Genomic DNA, 15,446 nt, shown 5'->3' on the forward strand with positions numbered 1-15,446 from the left:
CCGACACGACAAACAGCCCCAGTGTTCTTCCCTCCAGATCTGTTCCAACCTGTGTCTGGAGGCACCCTGCACTCAAGTTAAAACAGTTTAGACAAAGGACAATGTTTAGGAATTCCAGAAACTTTGGGATATAACATCAGTGGCAACTTTTAATTAGGAAAACCCAATCTAATAAGAAGGTCTATTTTGAACACCAGGGTATGTGGAGAGGAAAGTATCGAGGTAGAAGGTTATGAAACATTAATGGGAGATACAGAGAACCAAAAAAGTTTCTATGGTGATTTCTCCTGCCCCGGGCATGTTATCTGAACTTACAATTGCAACTCTGGGAGCTGGAAAAGCTCTTATCACGAGGTCAGGAGATCGAGACCATCCTGGCTAACACGGTGAAACCCTGTCTCTACTAAAAAGTACAAAAAAAAAACTAGCCGGGCGAAGTGGCGGGCGCCTGTAGTCCCAGCTACTCAGGAGGCTAAGGCAGGAGAATGGCCTAAACCCGGGAGGCGGAGCTTGCAGTGAGCTGAGATCCGGCCACTGCACCCCAGCCTGGGCGACAGAGCCAGACTTCGTCTCAAAAAAAAAAAAAAAAAAAAAAGAACCTCTGGGGGCCGGGCGTGGTGGCTCACACCTGTAATCCCAGCACTTTGGGAGGCGGAGACGGGCAGATCACGAGGTCAGGAGATCGAGACCATCCTGGCTAACGCGGTGAAACCCCGTCTCTACTAAGAAAAAAATACAAAAAACTAGCTGGGCGAGGTGGCTGGCGCCTGTAGTCCCAGCTACTCGGGAGGCTGAGGCAGGAGAATGGCGTAAACCCGGGAGGCGGAGCTTACAGTGAGCTAAGGTCCAGCCACTGCACTCCAGCCTGGGTGACAGAGCGAGATTCCGTCTCAAAAAAAAAAAAAAAAAAGAACCTCTGGAATGCCAATTCCCCACAAAACAATGTAATATGAAATAGTGACAAATCTCTAGGAGAATATGTAAAATAACAATCATGAAAACATTGTTGGAGAAATCTGACATAATCCCATCAGTAGAACTCTTTAACAACTCATTTTGACCAGCCAAAAGGTAGGTGGAGCTTGGAAGTGAATTGTGAATTACACCAATATGAAGAAAAGCAGCTAATTCTGAAGTAGTATTAAGTGGCAGTGATTATCCTAATCACTTTAAATATTTAACTCAATTATGGAAAATAAAATGTGATTAGCACTGTACATATTATTTCCTTAGTAGAAGATCTTGCTAAATCAACCCTTGGTTAGCATTCATGCATCAATCTGGCTGATGTATCCTTTTCAACCCCAATAAATTATATTCACCAACAGTCTGCTTTCATTTGGCAGCACCAACCTTTACTAAGTTGCCAGAGTAAATTCTCCCACCCCCGAGGTACAATCCATTGAGCAAAATTTAAACAGCCTAAATCCAATTCAAGAATTAACATTGTTTTATTACCCTAATGACACATTAACCAGAAGTGACTTGAAAAAAACTGTGTCCATGAGGAAACTTCTTGGGGTAATAAAAATATTATCTTGATTGTAATAGTAGTTACACAATGAATATTTTTTCAAAACTCATAAACAACTGTACAGCTACAGTTTCACCATATTTAAATTATACCTCAGTAAACCTGATTTTATGTTATTTTTATTTATTTATTTATTTATTTTTGAGATGGAGTCTCACTCTGTCACCCAGGCTGGAGTGCAGTGGTGCAATCTTAGCTCACCGCAACCTCCACCTCCCAGGTTCAAGCGATTTTCCTGCCTCGGCCCCTAGTAGCTGGGATTACAGGTGTGCACCACCATGCCCGGCTAATTTTTGTATTTTTAGTAGAGACAGGGTTTCACCATGCTGGCCAGGTTGGTCTCGAACTCCTGACCTCAGAAGATCTGCCCACCTCAGTCTCCCAAAGTGCTGGGATTACAAGTGTGAGCCACTGTGCCTGGCCTGAACCTGATTTTTTTTTTAAAGCAACTGCATCCAAATCCTCTGTCTTCCATTATTAATTGTATGAGTTAAAAGGAACAGACTATAAAAGAGCACAAATTTCAGTAAAATTTTGGGGAGAAAAATTTTGCCCAAGACCAGGCAAAAGCCTTTGTGCTTGAAACCCCCTACTTGAAAAAGAGGAACAGAAATTAATTGGCATGTTTGAATTCTGAAGACTGCATATCCCACATCTGTATTAAACTTGGGTCTCTTCATTGAATTATGTGTGTCCTTAAGAGAACAAGATGCCTCAGAGCTGTGCTGTCTAATATGGTAGCGCTAGCTGGCTACCTGTGGCCATTTAAATTAATTAAAATTAAAATTATATTTCTAATTGAGTTCTTTAGTGAACTAGCCATGTTTCAAGTGCTCAGTAGCCACATGTGAATAGTGGCCACCACATTAAATTGCATAAATGTAGAACATTTCCATCATCACAGAAATTTCTATCAGACTTAGAGGCCAAACTGTCTTAGAGACCAAACAGGTATACAGACCACTGGAGTTTAATGACTTAAGTATTGAATACAAAATTAGGTGGCATGTGTCTCTGAAAATTCAATTGGCTGATATTTCTAACCATTAAAACCATCTTGAGGTGGCTGGGCACAGTGGCTAATGCCTGTAATCCCAGCATTTTGGGAGGCTGAGGTGGGTGGATCACCTGAGGTCAGGAATTTGAGACCAGCCTGGCCAACATGGTGAAACCCTGTGTCTACGAAAAATACAAAAAATTAGCTGGGCATGTATTGGGGGAACCCAACCCCAATATTTGAACATAGGTTCTTTCTATTTTCCCTAAGTGTCAGCCGGTCTGAGAAATAAAGAGAAAGAGTACAAAGAGCAGAATTTTACAGCTGTGCTGCCAGGGTGACATCACATATCGGCAGGTCTGTGATGTCCGCCTGAGCTGCAAAACCAGCAGGTTTTTATTAAGGACTTTAAAAGGGAGGGGATGTACAAACGGAGTAGGTCACAAAGATCACATGCTTCAAAGGGCAATAAAGATCACACGGCAAACAGCAAAGCAAAGATCACAAGGCAAAGGGCAAAATTAGAATTACTGATTTGGGTCTACGTTCAGCTGTGCACGTATTGTCTTGATAAACATCTTAAACAACAGAAAACAGGGTTTGAGAGCAGAGAACCAGTCTGACCTCCAATTCACCAGGGTGAGGTTTTCCCACCCTAGTGAGCCTGAGGGTACTGCAGGAGACCAGGGCGTATTTTAGTCCTTATCTCAACCGCATGAGACAGACACTTCCAGAGTGGCCATTTATAGACCTCGCCCCAGGAATGCAATTCTTCTCCCAGATTATTAATTCTCAACATTCCTTGCTAGGAAAAGAATTTAGTGATATCTCTCCTACTTGCACGTCTATTTATAGGCTCTCTGCAAGAAGAAAAATATGGCTCATTTTGTCTGACCCCACAGGCAGTCAGACCTTACGGTTGTCTTTCCTTGTTCCCTAAAATCACTGTTATTCTGTTCGTTTTCAAGGTGCACTGATTTCATATTGTTCAAACACACATGTTTTACAATCAATTTGTACAATAGTGGTCCTGAGGTGACGTACATCCTCAGCTTATGAAGATAATAGGATCAAGAGATTAAGACAGGAATAAGAAATTGTAAGAGTATTACTTGGGAACTGACAAATGTCCATGAAATCTTCACAATTTATGTTCAGAGATTGAAGTAAAGACAGGCATAAGAAATTATAAGAGTATTATTAGGGAAGTGATAAATGTCTATATTAAAATGAAATCTTCACAATTTATGTTCCTCTGCTGTGGCTCCAGCTGGTCCCTCCATTCGGGGTTCCTGACTTCCCACAACAGACATGGTGGCAGGTGCCTGTAATCCTAGCTACTTGGGAGGCTGAGGCAGAAAAATGGCTTGAACCTGGGAGGCAGAGGTTACAGTGAGCCAAGATTGTGCCATTGCACTCCAACCTGGGTGACAGAGAGAGACTCTGTCTCAAAAAAAAAAAAAAAAAAAAAGTCTTGATCCACGTTGTAAACATCCTAGTGGTGTACTAACAAAGCCAGAGGCCTCCTCATACTGCCAGACACCTCAGAGGCAGACGTATATGGAGAGGTAACTAATGATGGCCTCATGAGGAAAGGGGGCAGCTACTCCATGAGCAAAAGCCCTAGATACTTATAACAGCTTTCAAATACTTCAAAAAACAACACAATCCCTTGGGGAGAGATTTCCGAGCAAAACAAAACAGCCCATTTGTTTTTAGACGCCTGCTATAATGCTTTGCCTAAAGGTACTGGCCAAGGCGGGTGGATCACTTGAGGTCAGGAGTTTAAGACCAGCCTGACCAACATGGTGAAACCCCATCTTTACTAAAAATTCAAAAATTAGCCAGTCGTTGTGGCACGCACCTGTAATCCCAGCTACTCAGGAGGCTGAGGCAGGAGAATCACTAGAACCTGAGGGGAGAAGGTTGCAGTGAGCTGAGATCCACTACTGCATTCCAGCCTGGGCAACAGAGCAAGACTCCCTCTAAAAATAAAAAAATAAAAAAAAGAGGCGTTGTCCTTATTTCCCCTTTCTCCTTCAGCTGACTGGAACACAAACATGAAAGCTGGAACTCAAGAAGTCATATTGGACCTGAGAGGGAAGAGCTATGTTGAGGCTGGTGGAAGAACAAGATAGAAGGAACCTAAGTCTCTGACACTTAAACACTACACCAGCCCTAGGGTTGTATGTGAGAGAGAAATGAACTTCTATCTTGGTGGAGACACTGTTGTTTTCAGGGTTTTCTGTTTCTCACAGCTGAAGCTAATCCTAACCAAGCCGAACAAGCACAAACTCATCAAAACATAAAATGGAGTTTGCAAAGTGCATGTCACTTCCAAGCATCAGATACAGTAAAATGATGAGATGTTTATCCCAAGCCCTGGCTCAGGACCCTCCCTAACAGCTCCCCCACAAGCCCTTTGTCTTCTTAGTAATCATGCCTTGCATGGTGCCTTTTCCAACATCATGCCCCTCTGTGGAACTCATTAGTAAGGAGCAAGTGAGATTATTTTTATCTAATCAGTGAATTCCAAAAACTGACAAACAGGATAAAGAAGGAATACCAGCCACTGTTATGCATGTCAATAAGACATTCGTTGAGTTCTGGACCATCTTGATTTCAGAAGGGACCTGCATAGATTTATTTGTAGTAATAAATCAATAACACAATTCAGTGGCAATTATACTTCCCAGTTTCCCACATTTCATCTATAGCTGCCAGGTACAAGTCTTAGTCTCTTCAAAGCATGTGCAATAGCCATAAAATGTCTCTTTCAAGACAGCAAAGTGGTGGCAGGCATTGCTACAGTGAAGGGGCATCGAACACGTCTGATGCATCTTTTCTTCGTGGGTGAATGTCATGTTTGCTAGTGAAGTAAATGGAACAGCTATTATGACAAATGTACTTGCAGTTTAGCCAAAGAAAATATGTAAACGGTAACATTGTGGGAGGGTGGAGTGTAAAGATATGAAGAGTCTGGGACCTTGATGGCATCATTAAATGGGCAAACCAACGCCGGAAGCTGTCATCCTCAGATTTCTTGTGAGAAAAATGAATTCCTATACATTTTAGCCCCTGTTATTGGGGTTGTCTGGGCCTGCATTTGCAAGCATTTCTGTTGGATGCAGCAGCTTCCAGAAGGCCCTTTCAGATCTAGGGTATTTGTTTGCCTTTCCTACTCTGTGCCTTTGCTTATTTCTTTCTTTCTTTTTTTTTTTTTTCTTTTTTCTTTTTTTTTTTTTTTTTTTTGAGACAGAATTTCACTCTTGTTGCCCAGGCTGGAGTGCAATGGCGTGATCTCAGCTCACCACAACCTCTGCCTCCCAAGTTCAAGAGATTCTCCTGCCTCAGCCTCCTGAGTAGCTGAGAGATTACAGGCATGCACCGCCATGCCCAACTAATTTTGTATTTTTAGTAGAGACGGGGCTTCTCCATGTTGGTCAGGCTGGTCTCAAACTCCCGACCTCAGATGATCCACCCGCCTCAACCTCTCAAAGTGCTGGGATTACAGGTGTGAGCCACTACAACCAGCCATCTTTGCTTATTTCTTTCTTTTTTTCTTTCTTTCTTTCTTTTTTTTTTTTTTTTTTTTGAGACAGGGTCTTATTCTGTCTACCAAGCTGGAGTGCAGTAGCATGATCTCAGCTCGCTGCAATCTCCGCCTCCCAGGTTCAAGTGATTCTCCTGCCTCAGCCTCCCCAGTAGCTGGAATTCCATAAACGTGCCACCACACCCAGCTAATTTTTTTGTATTTTTAGTAGAGACAAGGTTTTACCATGTTGACTAGGCTGGTCTTGAACTCCTGACCTCAAGTGAGCCACCCGCCTTGGCTGGGATTACAGGCATGAGCCACCGTGCCTAGCTGCTTATTTCTTACTGGGATCTCTCCAGTTTACAGCAGAGGTTCTCAACTCAGCCTGCACTTTGGAATCACTTGGGGAAATTTTACACGAGTCCCTTTGCTCAGGCCCCAGATGGATTGAATCCAGGTCTCTAAGGGTGAGCACATGTGGGTGTGATTATTTTTAACAGTTCTTCTAGATTAGTGATTCCCAATTTTTTTAAATCTCAATTTGAAAAAATCTCTCAACTTTTTAAGAGTATAAACCCCTTTATACTCTTAAAAAGTACTGAAAACACTGAAAATCTTTACTTATGATATTGTTATTGATATTTACTGTATTCAAAATTAGAACTGAAAAAGATTTTTAATACGTATTACTTCTTTTTAAAATAGCAATAACAGGCAAGGCTCAGTGGGTCATGCCTGTAATTCCACACTTTGGGAGGCCAAGACGAGCAGATTGCTTGAGCTCAGAAGTTGGAGACCAGCCTGGACAAGATGGCAAAACCCTGTCTCTACAAAAAATACAAAAATCAGCCGGGCATGGTGGCTGGCCCCTGTAGTCCCAGTGACTTGGGAGGCTGAGGTCGGAGCATCACTTGAGCACACCACTGCGCTCCAATCTGGGCAACAGAGTGAGACCATCTCCAAAAAAACGCAATAATAAACCACTTTTGTATATGCTTAAATTTGTCCATAATAAAAGTAAACAAAAAGGACTTCTAAATAAATAAGGGAAAATGTAGGTCTTTAAAGAATTAGAAGACCATCAACTTTATTTGGATTGTGAGTCACACACACGCAAAACCTACAAAACAATCTTGGAAATCTGAACACTGACTGGATATTTGATGACAACAGGAATGATTATTAAAAATGTGGTAATAGAATTGTGATTGCACTTTAAGAGTAAAACAGTAAAATCTTTAACGAAGACACAAGGAGGGCCCATGGATCCATTATGCAGCAGCCACAGTGCCTAGGGCCCACAATACTCCCTGGGGCCCATGGAAATGTTTACATTTCTTTTCAAATAGAAAAAAAAATTACTTTAAGGTTGAAGAAAATATTTTAATATATAATATTAATATACTTGCCTGTATATCAACACGGTCATAAGTATGATTTTGAGTTTATTGTTTAGAAAAGTGCACAGGGCCCGCAGAAGTCACAATGCAGCCCTGGATATAATGGCCACGAAAGTTTATGTGCTGAATCACAAAGTGGCAAAATAGGAACTGGCAGAGATGTCGGCCTCTGAGGTAAGAGAAGTCATGGCCAGAGCAGCTGAATGTGACTTTGGGTTGCCCATCCAGGCGATTGAGTGGCAGGGAGAGCAAATGTGGTCATGAAGGGGCTGGTTGTATCATGCTGGTCAAATGCATGTAAAGGAGTCTGTTTACACGGAAGCGAAGAAGGGAAAGAGAGCGGACACCTTCTGGGGGCCTTAGGATCCCACATTATCTGGGAACAGTGCCCCCAACGCCCCTCCACCTCCACTAAAAGGCATCCTACATACCTGTTTGTTGGTACACTGGGCTCTCAGCCACAGAAAATTGGTTCTCAGGGAGCCAGATGACCCAAGCTAAGCCAACCAGACTGTCTCTCCACCATGGAGCCCAGAGACACAGAGGTCAAGAGCAGCTCTGCTGAGTGGTGGGTGTCCACACTCCAGGGACAAAGTCTGTGAGCCCCTGAGGTCCCCAGAACTGCTCTCACTCTTCCCTGCTGAGTCAACTCTGTCTTCAAATCCTGAGAAACCCAATATTTTTATAATCAGTTCCTTCTAGGGCTTAAGCTATTCTGAATTCGATTTTGCTATTTGTAACAAAATAATAATAATAATAGTAAGTAGGGAATTTTAACAGCACTAAGATCAAAAGTGTAAAAGGGACAGTAGCATGCCTCAGACACCCGCATGTCAGCAATAACTAAGACATGGAGATGGAACCAAGACATCTTGTCAGGTCCTTCCCCTCCCTTTCCATTGCAAAGGCTGTCACTAAAGGGGGAATTATTCCCTTACAGAGCAAGTATTATCCCACTTTGCAGGTGAAGAAACTGATGCTGAGGTTAAATGTGCAACTCAGAAGCAAAGCATCCCTGCTAAGCTAAAGGAAGGCGAAGTCTCAGTTAGAAATACAGAGAGGCCTGCTGCCAGCTAAAATCAGTGCCACCTTTGGCCCTAAGTCTGCTCCACCCACCCAAAACTAGACCACCTGCCACTCAAACTCTTTTGTCTGAGTCCCTCTCTCCCCAGGGCCCCAATCAAACAGGGTACTATTTCTCATCTTCTCCCTATCCCTAATGTCTCTGAAACATGTTTGCTGGGTTTGGGGTTTGTTTCTATAGATTTACAGCTCTAAAAGTAAAGAAAACCTGCAGGCATTAATAAAAATAACCACAACTGGAAAGTAATGGAATTATAAGAAATCTCTCCCAGCATTGGCCGGGGCATTGGCTGGGCATGGTGGCTCACGCCTGTAATCCCAACACTTTGGGAGGCCAAGGTGGGCAGATCACAAGGTCAGGAGATCGAGACCATCTTGGCAAACACGGTGAAACCCCGTCTCTACTAAAAAAAATACAAAAATTTAGCCGGGTGTGGTGGCGGGCACCTGTAGTTCCAGCTACTCGGGAGGCTGAGGCAAGAGAATGGCGTAAACCCAGGAGGCGGAGCTTGCAGTGAGCCAAGATTGTACCACTGCACTCCAGCCTGGGCAACAGAGCAAGACTCTGTCTCCAAAAAAAAAAAAAAAAGAAATCTCTCCCAGCTTTAGAAATACCGGTATGCCTTATTTCGTGAGGACAGCAGGCCCATTACCTAACCCAACAATATAGCCCAGGCCCCGGGGAGATGTGAACACAACAAGGAACATATCTCTGTTACCCACATTCTTTGGCCTGAGGCTCTGCCGGAGTCCAAGCCTATTATAGGTGAAGTGACGAAGACCTGGAACATGACCTTTACCTGAGCTGCTGTACAGCCAGTGTGGCCTTTATCTGTTGTACTTTGGAAAATCATCCATGTCTCGGGAACCAAAAGTCCTTCAACCTAGAGTAAGGTGTTTCTAACAGAAAGAGAGGCCAGAAAATCCCAACACTTTAGGTCGAGGCGGGGAGATTGCTTGAGCCCAGGAGTTCGAGACCAGCCTGGGCAACATGGCGAAATCCTGTCTCTACTGAAAATACAAAAAATTAGCTGGGCGTGGTGCACTCACCTGTAGTCCCAGCTACTCAGGAGGCTGAGGTGGAAGAATCACCTGAGCGTGAGAAGTTGAGGCTATAGTAAGCCATGATCGCACCACTGCATGCTAGTCTAGGCAAGGGGAGTGAGACCTGTCTCAAAAAATAAAGCAGCCAGAGCAAAGTAAACAAAACGGATTGACCTGCTCCTGCCAGTTGAGGGAAAGCCAGACAGGGTGATATGCCGGCTCTCACGGAAGCTGAGAGCTGTGTTCATTCTACCATCCTGGCCATGTAGGGAGAGCCCTAAAGGAGATGCCCCTGTAGATATCCTTGGTCTCTATTCAAGGACTAGCAGGACAGGTCTTCCCTACTGAGACGGCAGTCTGCTGTCAGTGCCAGTTCCCATGAAACTACCCTGAATATGAGAGAAAAGATAACAGAAGGCCAATTGTAAGCACTCAAGGTGACTTCTGCTTACTCTAGGTTTGAGTTGAGAAACATAACTATGGCCTACACATGTACAGTCTCTGTGAACTGCAGAGCTTGACAGAAGGAAGCTCCAGTGTGGCCTTGATGGCCCCTGCTGACCGCACCAAACTTGTAGCAAAAAGGGTTAACCACAAAACAAGGTGGCCACCACTTACTACACAGAAACTTATTTCTGAGGCAGCTGGAGCCTTGGTTTTGTTTGTTCGTTTGTCTGTTTGTTTGTGATGGGGTCTCTCCCTGTCACCCAGGCTGGAGTGTAGTGGCAGGAGCGTAGCTCACTGCAACCTCAAACTCCCGGGCTCAAGCGATCCTCCTGCCTGAGCCTCCTGAGTAGCTGCAACTACAGGCACACGCCACCATGCCCAGCTAATTTAAAAATTATTTTTTGTAGAGAAAAAGGGCCGTGCATGGTGGCTCATACCTGTAATCTCAGCACTTTGGGAGGCCAAGATGGGCAGATCGCTTGAGCCCAGGAGTTCAAGACCAGCCTGGGAAACAGGGGAAAAATCGTATCTCTACAAAAAATACAAAAACTACTGGTACATGCCTGGAAACCCAGCTACTTGGGAGGCTGAGGTGGGAGGATCGCTGGAACCCAGGGAGGTCAAGGCTGCAGTGAACCATGATCTTGCCACTCCACTCCAGCCTGAGTGACAGAGTGAGACCCTGTCTCAAAGAGAAAGAGAGAGAAAGACAGAGAGAGAGAGAAAGAGAGAGAAGGGATCTTGCATTGTTGCCCAGGCTGAGAGCCTTGTTTTGATTCATTCCTTCCTCTATCTCATCTCTACCCCTACCTGCCCTGGTTCATTCAAAACTACAAACCTCAGCATGCAAGACAGCCAAGAGAGGGCAAGAACAGCTCTGTGTAGCCCATGGCCCTCTAGGATATGTGGCGCTCCCAGGTACAGTGATGTAAGTGGTCTGTAAGTTATTTTTATTTTATTTCATGAGTTATTTTTTGATTATAAGTTGCAAATGCTAAAAATATAAGCCCAAAGCTGAAAAGCAGCTCCAAGGGTGTGACAGGCCAGAGGACCCACCCCATAGCCCTCCGTCTATACAAGATGTCCCGCACAGTGGCTCATGCCTGTAATCCCAGCACTTGGGAGGCTGAGGCGGGCAGATCACAAGGTCAAGAGATCAAGACCATCCTGGCCAACATGAGGAAACCCTGTCTCTACTAAAAATACAAAAATTAGCCGAGGGTGGCGGTGCACACCTGTAGTCCCAGCTACTTGGGAAGCTGAGGCAGGAGAATTGCTTGAACCCAGGAGGCAGAGGCTGCAGTGAACTGAGATTGTGCCACTGCACTCCAGCCTGGGCGACAGAGCTCTGTCTCAAAAAACAAAAACATGATCTCCCTGCGCGCCCCATCCCAAACCCTCCTCTTCTCTGCCACCAAGCAGCACACAGTTCCATCCCATCGCTGGCCTTTTCAAACACCATCAATGACTCTCTCTTACTTTTTGAGTTCAAGTTCAACGCCTTCCACAGGCAGTCAATACTTTTCAGAACTTGGCTGCTCCAACAAAAGTTTATGTTCTGCCCCAATCAAACCCGAAGTAGTTCCCTAAAACCTCTGCCTTTCTCTTCCCTATCTCCTCCCACCCCATCCAGAAGCCTCCATTGCCCACCAGCCAGTGGTGACGCTACCAATACCCACAGGCCCAGAGGCCGGGGCACTTGGCCTATTCACACCCAGCTCCACCCCAAAACCCCGCCTCTACAGCCCTGCCCTTAAACCCTGCCCACCTTTCCTTAGAGCCTGGCCCTAGCTTTCTGGAGGGGAGGAAGAAGTTAGCTGCCAAGAGAAGGCTATGGGCCTGGCCTCCTCAACAGCGACTTGGCACAGACTCCCTCATGAAACTGTTAGATGGGGTTGGTTGGCAGCACTGTGTAATTAAATAGGCTTTTGTGGATTGGCCTGGGGACTTAGCTGCCGTATATAAATGTTATTCGAGTGACTGTATAGCATTGTTTCCATGCAGAGAAGCCTTCGGAACTCAGAGCATCTGACCAAACGTGACCTTTGGGAAAGTCCTCTTGGTTTTCGGGGGGCGACCTCTGTTGGTTTGGCTCCAGCTGCAGAAAGAGCTCCAGAGAAACCTCAGTTCCAGCCTAGCTTGGCTGGGAGTGGATGCGGGCGAAACAGATGGGGGCACCTATTTAGGTCTGATCTTCTCTTGATCTGACCCTGAGAGGGAGGGAAGGGGGTGTCTGAAGCCCCTGGCCCTTGGATATTGAGATGGAGGGCATGGGTGATCCCAGAAACCCTATCCACCACCGGACCCCTGACAGATGAGATCAGGGGCTTCTTCCTTCATTCGGCCTCCTGGGTCAGGGGGAGTTGGTAGGGTCTCAGCAGGTGACGAGGGAGAGGCGTTGAGGGACCGGGATTATTCAGCTCACCCGGTGCAGGGCCGCGGTCTTAGCGCGGGCTCTAGGGGGCGGCAGAAGCGGAGGCGCCGCGCCAAGGAGCGGCTTCCATCCTCCAGAGGTTTTTCTGCGCATCCGCCCGGGCCAGGGTGGCCCTCTAGACGCCCACGTGGGGCTTCCTGCGATCGAGAATGAGTTGGGACCGGGACGGCCAAGCCGATGCTGTCGGGGACACGCTGGGAGGAAGAAGTACGAGGAGGAGGGGCGGGGGCGCAGCCTACCCGGGCGTGGGCTCAGGGTGAAGGGCAGCCCCGCCGGGCCCTCCCCGAGGCTGCCGATGCGAAACCGGGACACAAAGGCACGCACCTGCGAGCTTGGCGCCCGCGAGGAAGCGGCGTCCCAGGTGGGATGAGGCCCTGGAACACGTTTTAATGCAGCGCCCTGACGGGCAGGAGCCAGGCAATGCTGCTTGGGAATGTGAAGCCCCATGGGTGCCAGCTAGGGGGTCCCGACTGCGCGGCCAGCCTTGGAAGAGAGGCCTTCTTGGACACCTAACCTGGAGGGAGCAGAGCTTCTGAGTGCCCAGGAGAGGGAGGCTAGGGAAGTGGGGGGTCAGTCAAGAGTCGGGGGACACAGGCAGGCAGGGACTGTGCATCTCCACCCAACACAAAGACTCAAGGAGTGTGCACGTGACTACACGCGAGTGTAGAGGGCCTGGCCACAGCCCTGGTCTTCATGACAGCACAGCACAAGCCTGCTGGGGAGGCATCAGGTGACCAGAGGTACAGATGCAGTAAATGTCTTCTTGGAAGTGGGCCTCAGCCTCCCCATTTACAGAGATTAGACTGGGCTATGTAAGGCTCCTTCTGGAGCACAGGCCCGCCCTCACCCAGAAGCAATTGCACACCGATGTCAGAACCTGGGGCCACAGGGACCCTAAACCCCTACCTGGTGTCCCTGGGGCGTCATTTGTAATTTTATGCTAGTCACCCAGGCTTTGTAAACTCTGGGCCTTGACACCCCAGCTGGGCAGGGCTTGCAGGGTATCTGGATTAAGCCATACGATTCTGGTAACCACTTAGCTGGGAAGAGGGAACATCAGACGGGTGTTGGGGGAGACTGAAATAACAACATGAGCAGTGACACAGACACCTGGGAGGAAACAATCACATTATTTAACCATCAGTCAGCATGGACACTGAGCACAGGGTCCTGGGAGTCCCTTCCATATGCCACACATTAACCCTTTAATTTCAGGATCAGGGAAGGGGAGGGGTTCCCAGGGGAGGGACAGGGGTGGCAATGAACATACTCAGTGGCTCAGGGCCATGGCAATTTACCAACCAACATAGAAGAATTTTAATATTCCAGCCATCTGCTGGATGCAGCCCTGCACACACCCCACACTATTCCGTTTCTTCCCTGGGGGAGCATCCTGGCCCTCAAGTAGCAGGCAGTGCCTGCCAGACCCGGACCAAGTGGAAGAGACAGTGTGCACATGGGCCAGGCAGCCAACACCTGCGGGTTAGAGAGCCCCACCCTGGCAGAGTCAGAGCCCTGAGGCCAGGGAGACCACATATTCCAACTTTCACAGTGGGTGTGACAGGTGAAGTGGGAGGGAGGGAGAGTTCAGCCCTGAAACCCCACACACACAGTCACTGAGGAAAGTCCTGACACAAGGATGTGGGTGCCGGAGCCCGCCCCCGAGAGCCCTATCTCCAACATCTGCTGATTTTTGTGGGCATTTCTCTTTTTTGTTATTTTGCTTTCCATGCTTTAAATAATTAATATAATTACTTTTAAATACAAAATACACCATGTCCTTTCTCTTCTCTTCCATTTGTTTGAGGCGATTGGGAGGTGAGTTTTAAATAAGGGTCTCAGCTCTCTAACGGGTCACAGGCTCCAGGTGGGAGGGCCAAGAGCCCCAGATGCCACTCCTCCTGTGGGGTGTCCAGGCGACCACTTCACCCCTCCCCTGGCCTGCCCCTGACTGAGGGCTCTCTGTGCCCTGGCCCAAGGCTCCCTAGATGGTGAGGAGCCCTCTTGGGAGGTGGCACAGAGCTGATGTTGTGGGATTCCAGGTAGGCCTGGTTCCGATGGACAGGATCAGACAGAGAAGGTCCTATCCCATGAAGCAGACAGGCCCCAGCAGCACCCCTCCCCGCCTCGGTGGGGTTCCCAGGTCTGAGAAGGAGGCATCCAGCACCGGCAGCTGCTCCAGCACAGGCGTTCGCACCTCCAGCACCGTCCGGCCTTGCTGTGTCTTCAGGGGGAGACAGGGAAGAAAGGGTGAGCTGGGTAGGGGCCCAGGCTCACCTCTCCTCTGAGCACCTTGGCCACATCAGGGTGACTCAGGATGTACAGATTGGGAGTGTCTGTGTGCCCATGCATGTGTGCTTGCGTCTCCCCCACTGTGTGCCTCTGCTGGGCAGCCACGTGCCAGTCTGCGTACATGTCTGCATTACCTTGTGTGACGCTGGTATGTGTACCCAAGTGAACCTCACCTGATGGCTTCCATCTTTTCCACCCTCCTCACTGGCTTTTGAGTTCCCTCAGGCATCCCTGACAATCCAGCAGGATGGACTCCTCCCTGTTCTCCCTGGGTGCCCTGCCCAAGGGGTCTTCCCACCTCCTTCCTCCAGCCTGAGTCTGAGATCAGTCCCCCACCCAGCTCTTCCTACTCCCACCTGGCAGCCATCTCTGAATTCTTTGACATAGGGGCTGGTCTCCGGGCTCAGCTCATCCTCATTGGCCCCACGGAGTCTCAGGGGACCATCGCGGGCTGCTCCAGAGCAGGGGTAGGAGACGTCCTGGTGGGCTGAGACACTGAGCAGCCGCAGGAAGGTGAGCTGGACCACACCCACTGGGGAACCCTCTGAGTCCACGTAAGAGAACTGGAAGGAGAGAGAGGGCTGGTGCCAGGCGGAGACAGACACGGGCCTCAGGAGCATCTACAGCACCAGGACAGCTGAGCCAGAGTCATAAGCAGGGAATGGCTGGAAGGCAAGGGC

At 47.7% G+C, this 15,446-nt stretch overlaps 1 protein-coding gene across 6 annotated transcripts in view; it reads right to left on the reverse strand.

Moving 5' to 3' along the window:
• Nucleotides 1–13,576: 13,576 nt before the first annotated feature.
• Nucleotides 13,577–15,446, reverse strand: part of COL11A2 (collagen type XI alpha 2 chain) — a 30,784-nt gene continuing 28,914 nt past the window's right edge. For all 6 annotated transcript variants that reach the window (XM_073005903.1, XM_073005902.1, XM_073005901.1 and 3 more), the window contains 2 exons: nucleotides 15,123–15,329; nucleotides 13,577–14,698 (listed from right to left, as the gene is read on the reverse strand). In XM_073005903.1, coding sequence (XP_072862004.1) covers nucleotides 14,558–14,698; nucleotides 15,123–15,329 — 348 coding nt within the window. In that variant the 3' untranslated portion in view covers nucleotides 13,577–14,557. The remainder of the gene's footprint in view (nucleotides 14,699–15,122; nucleotides 15,330–15,446) is intronic.

Source organism: Chlorocebus sabaeus, chromosome 17 (assembly GCF_047675955.1).
Source record: "Chlorocebus sabaeus isolate Y175 chromosome 17, mChlSab1.0.hap1, whole genome shotgun sequence".
In the NCBI taxonomy this organism is placed as follows: Eukaryota; Metazoa; Chordata; class Mammalia; order Primates; family Cercopithecidae; genus Chlorocebus; species Chlorocebus sabaeus.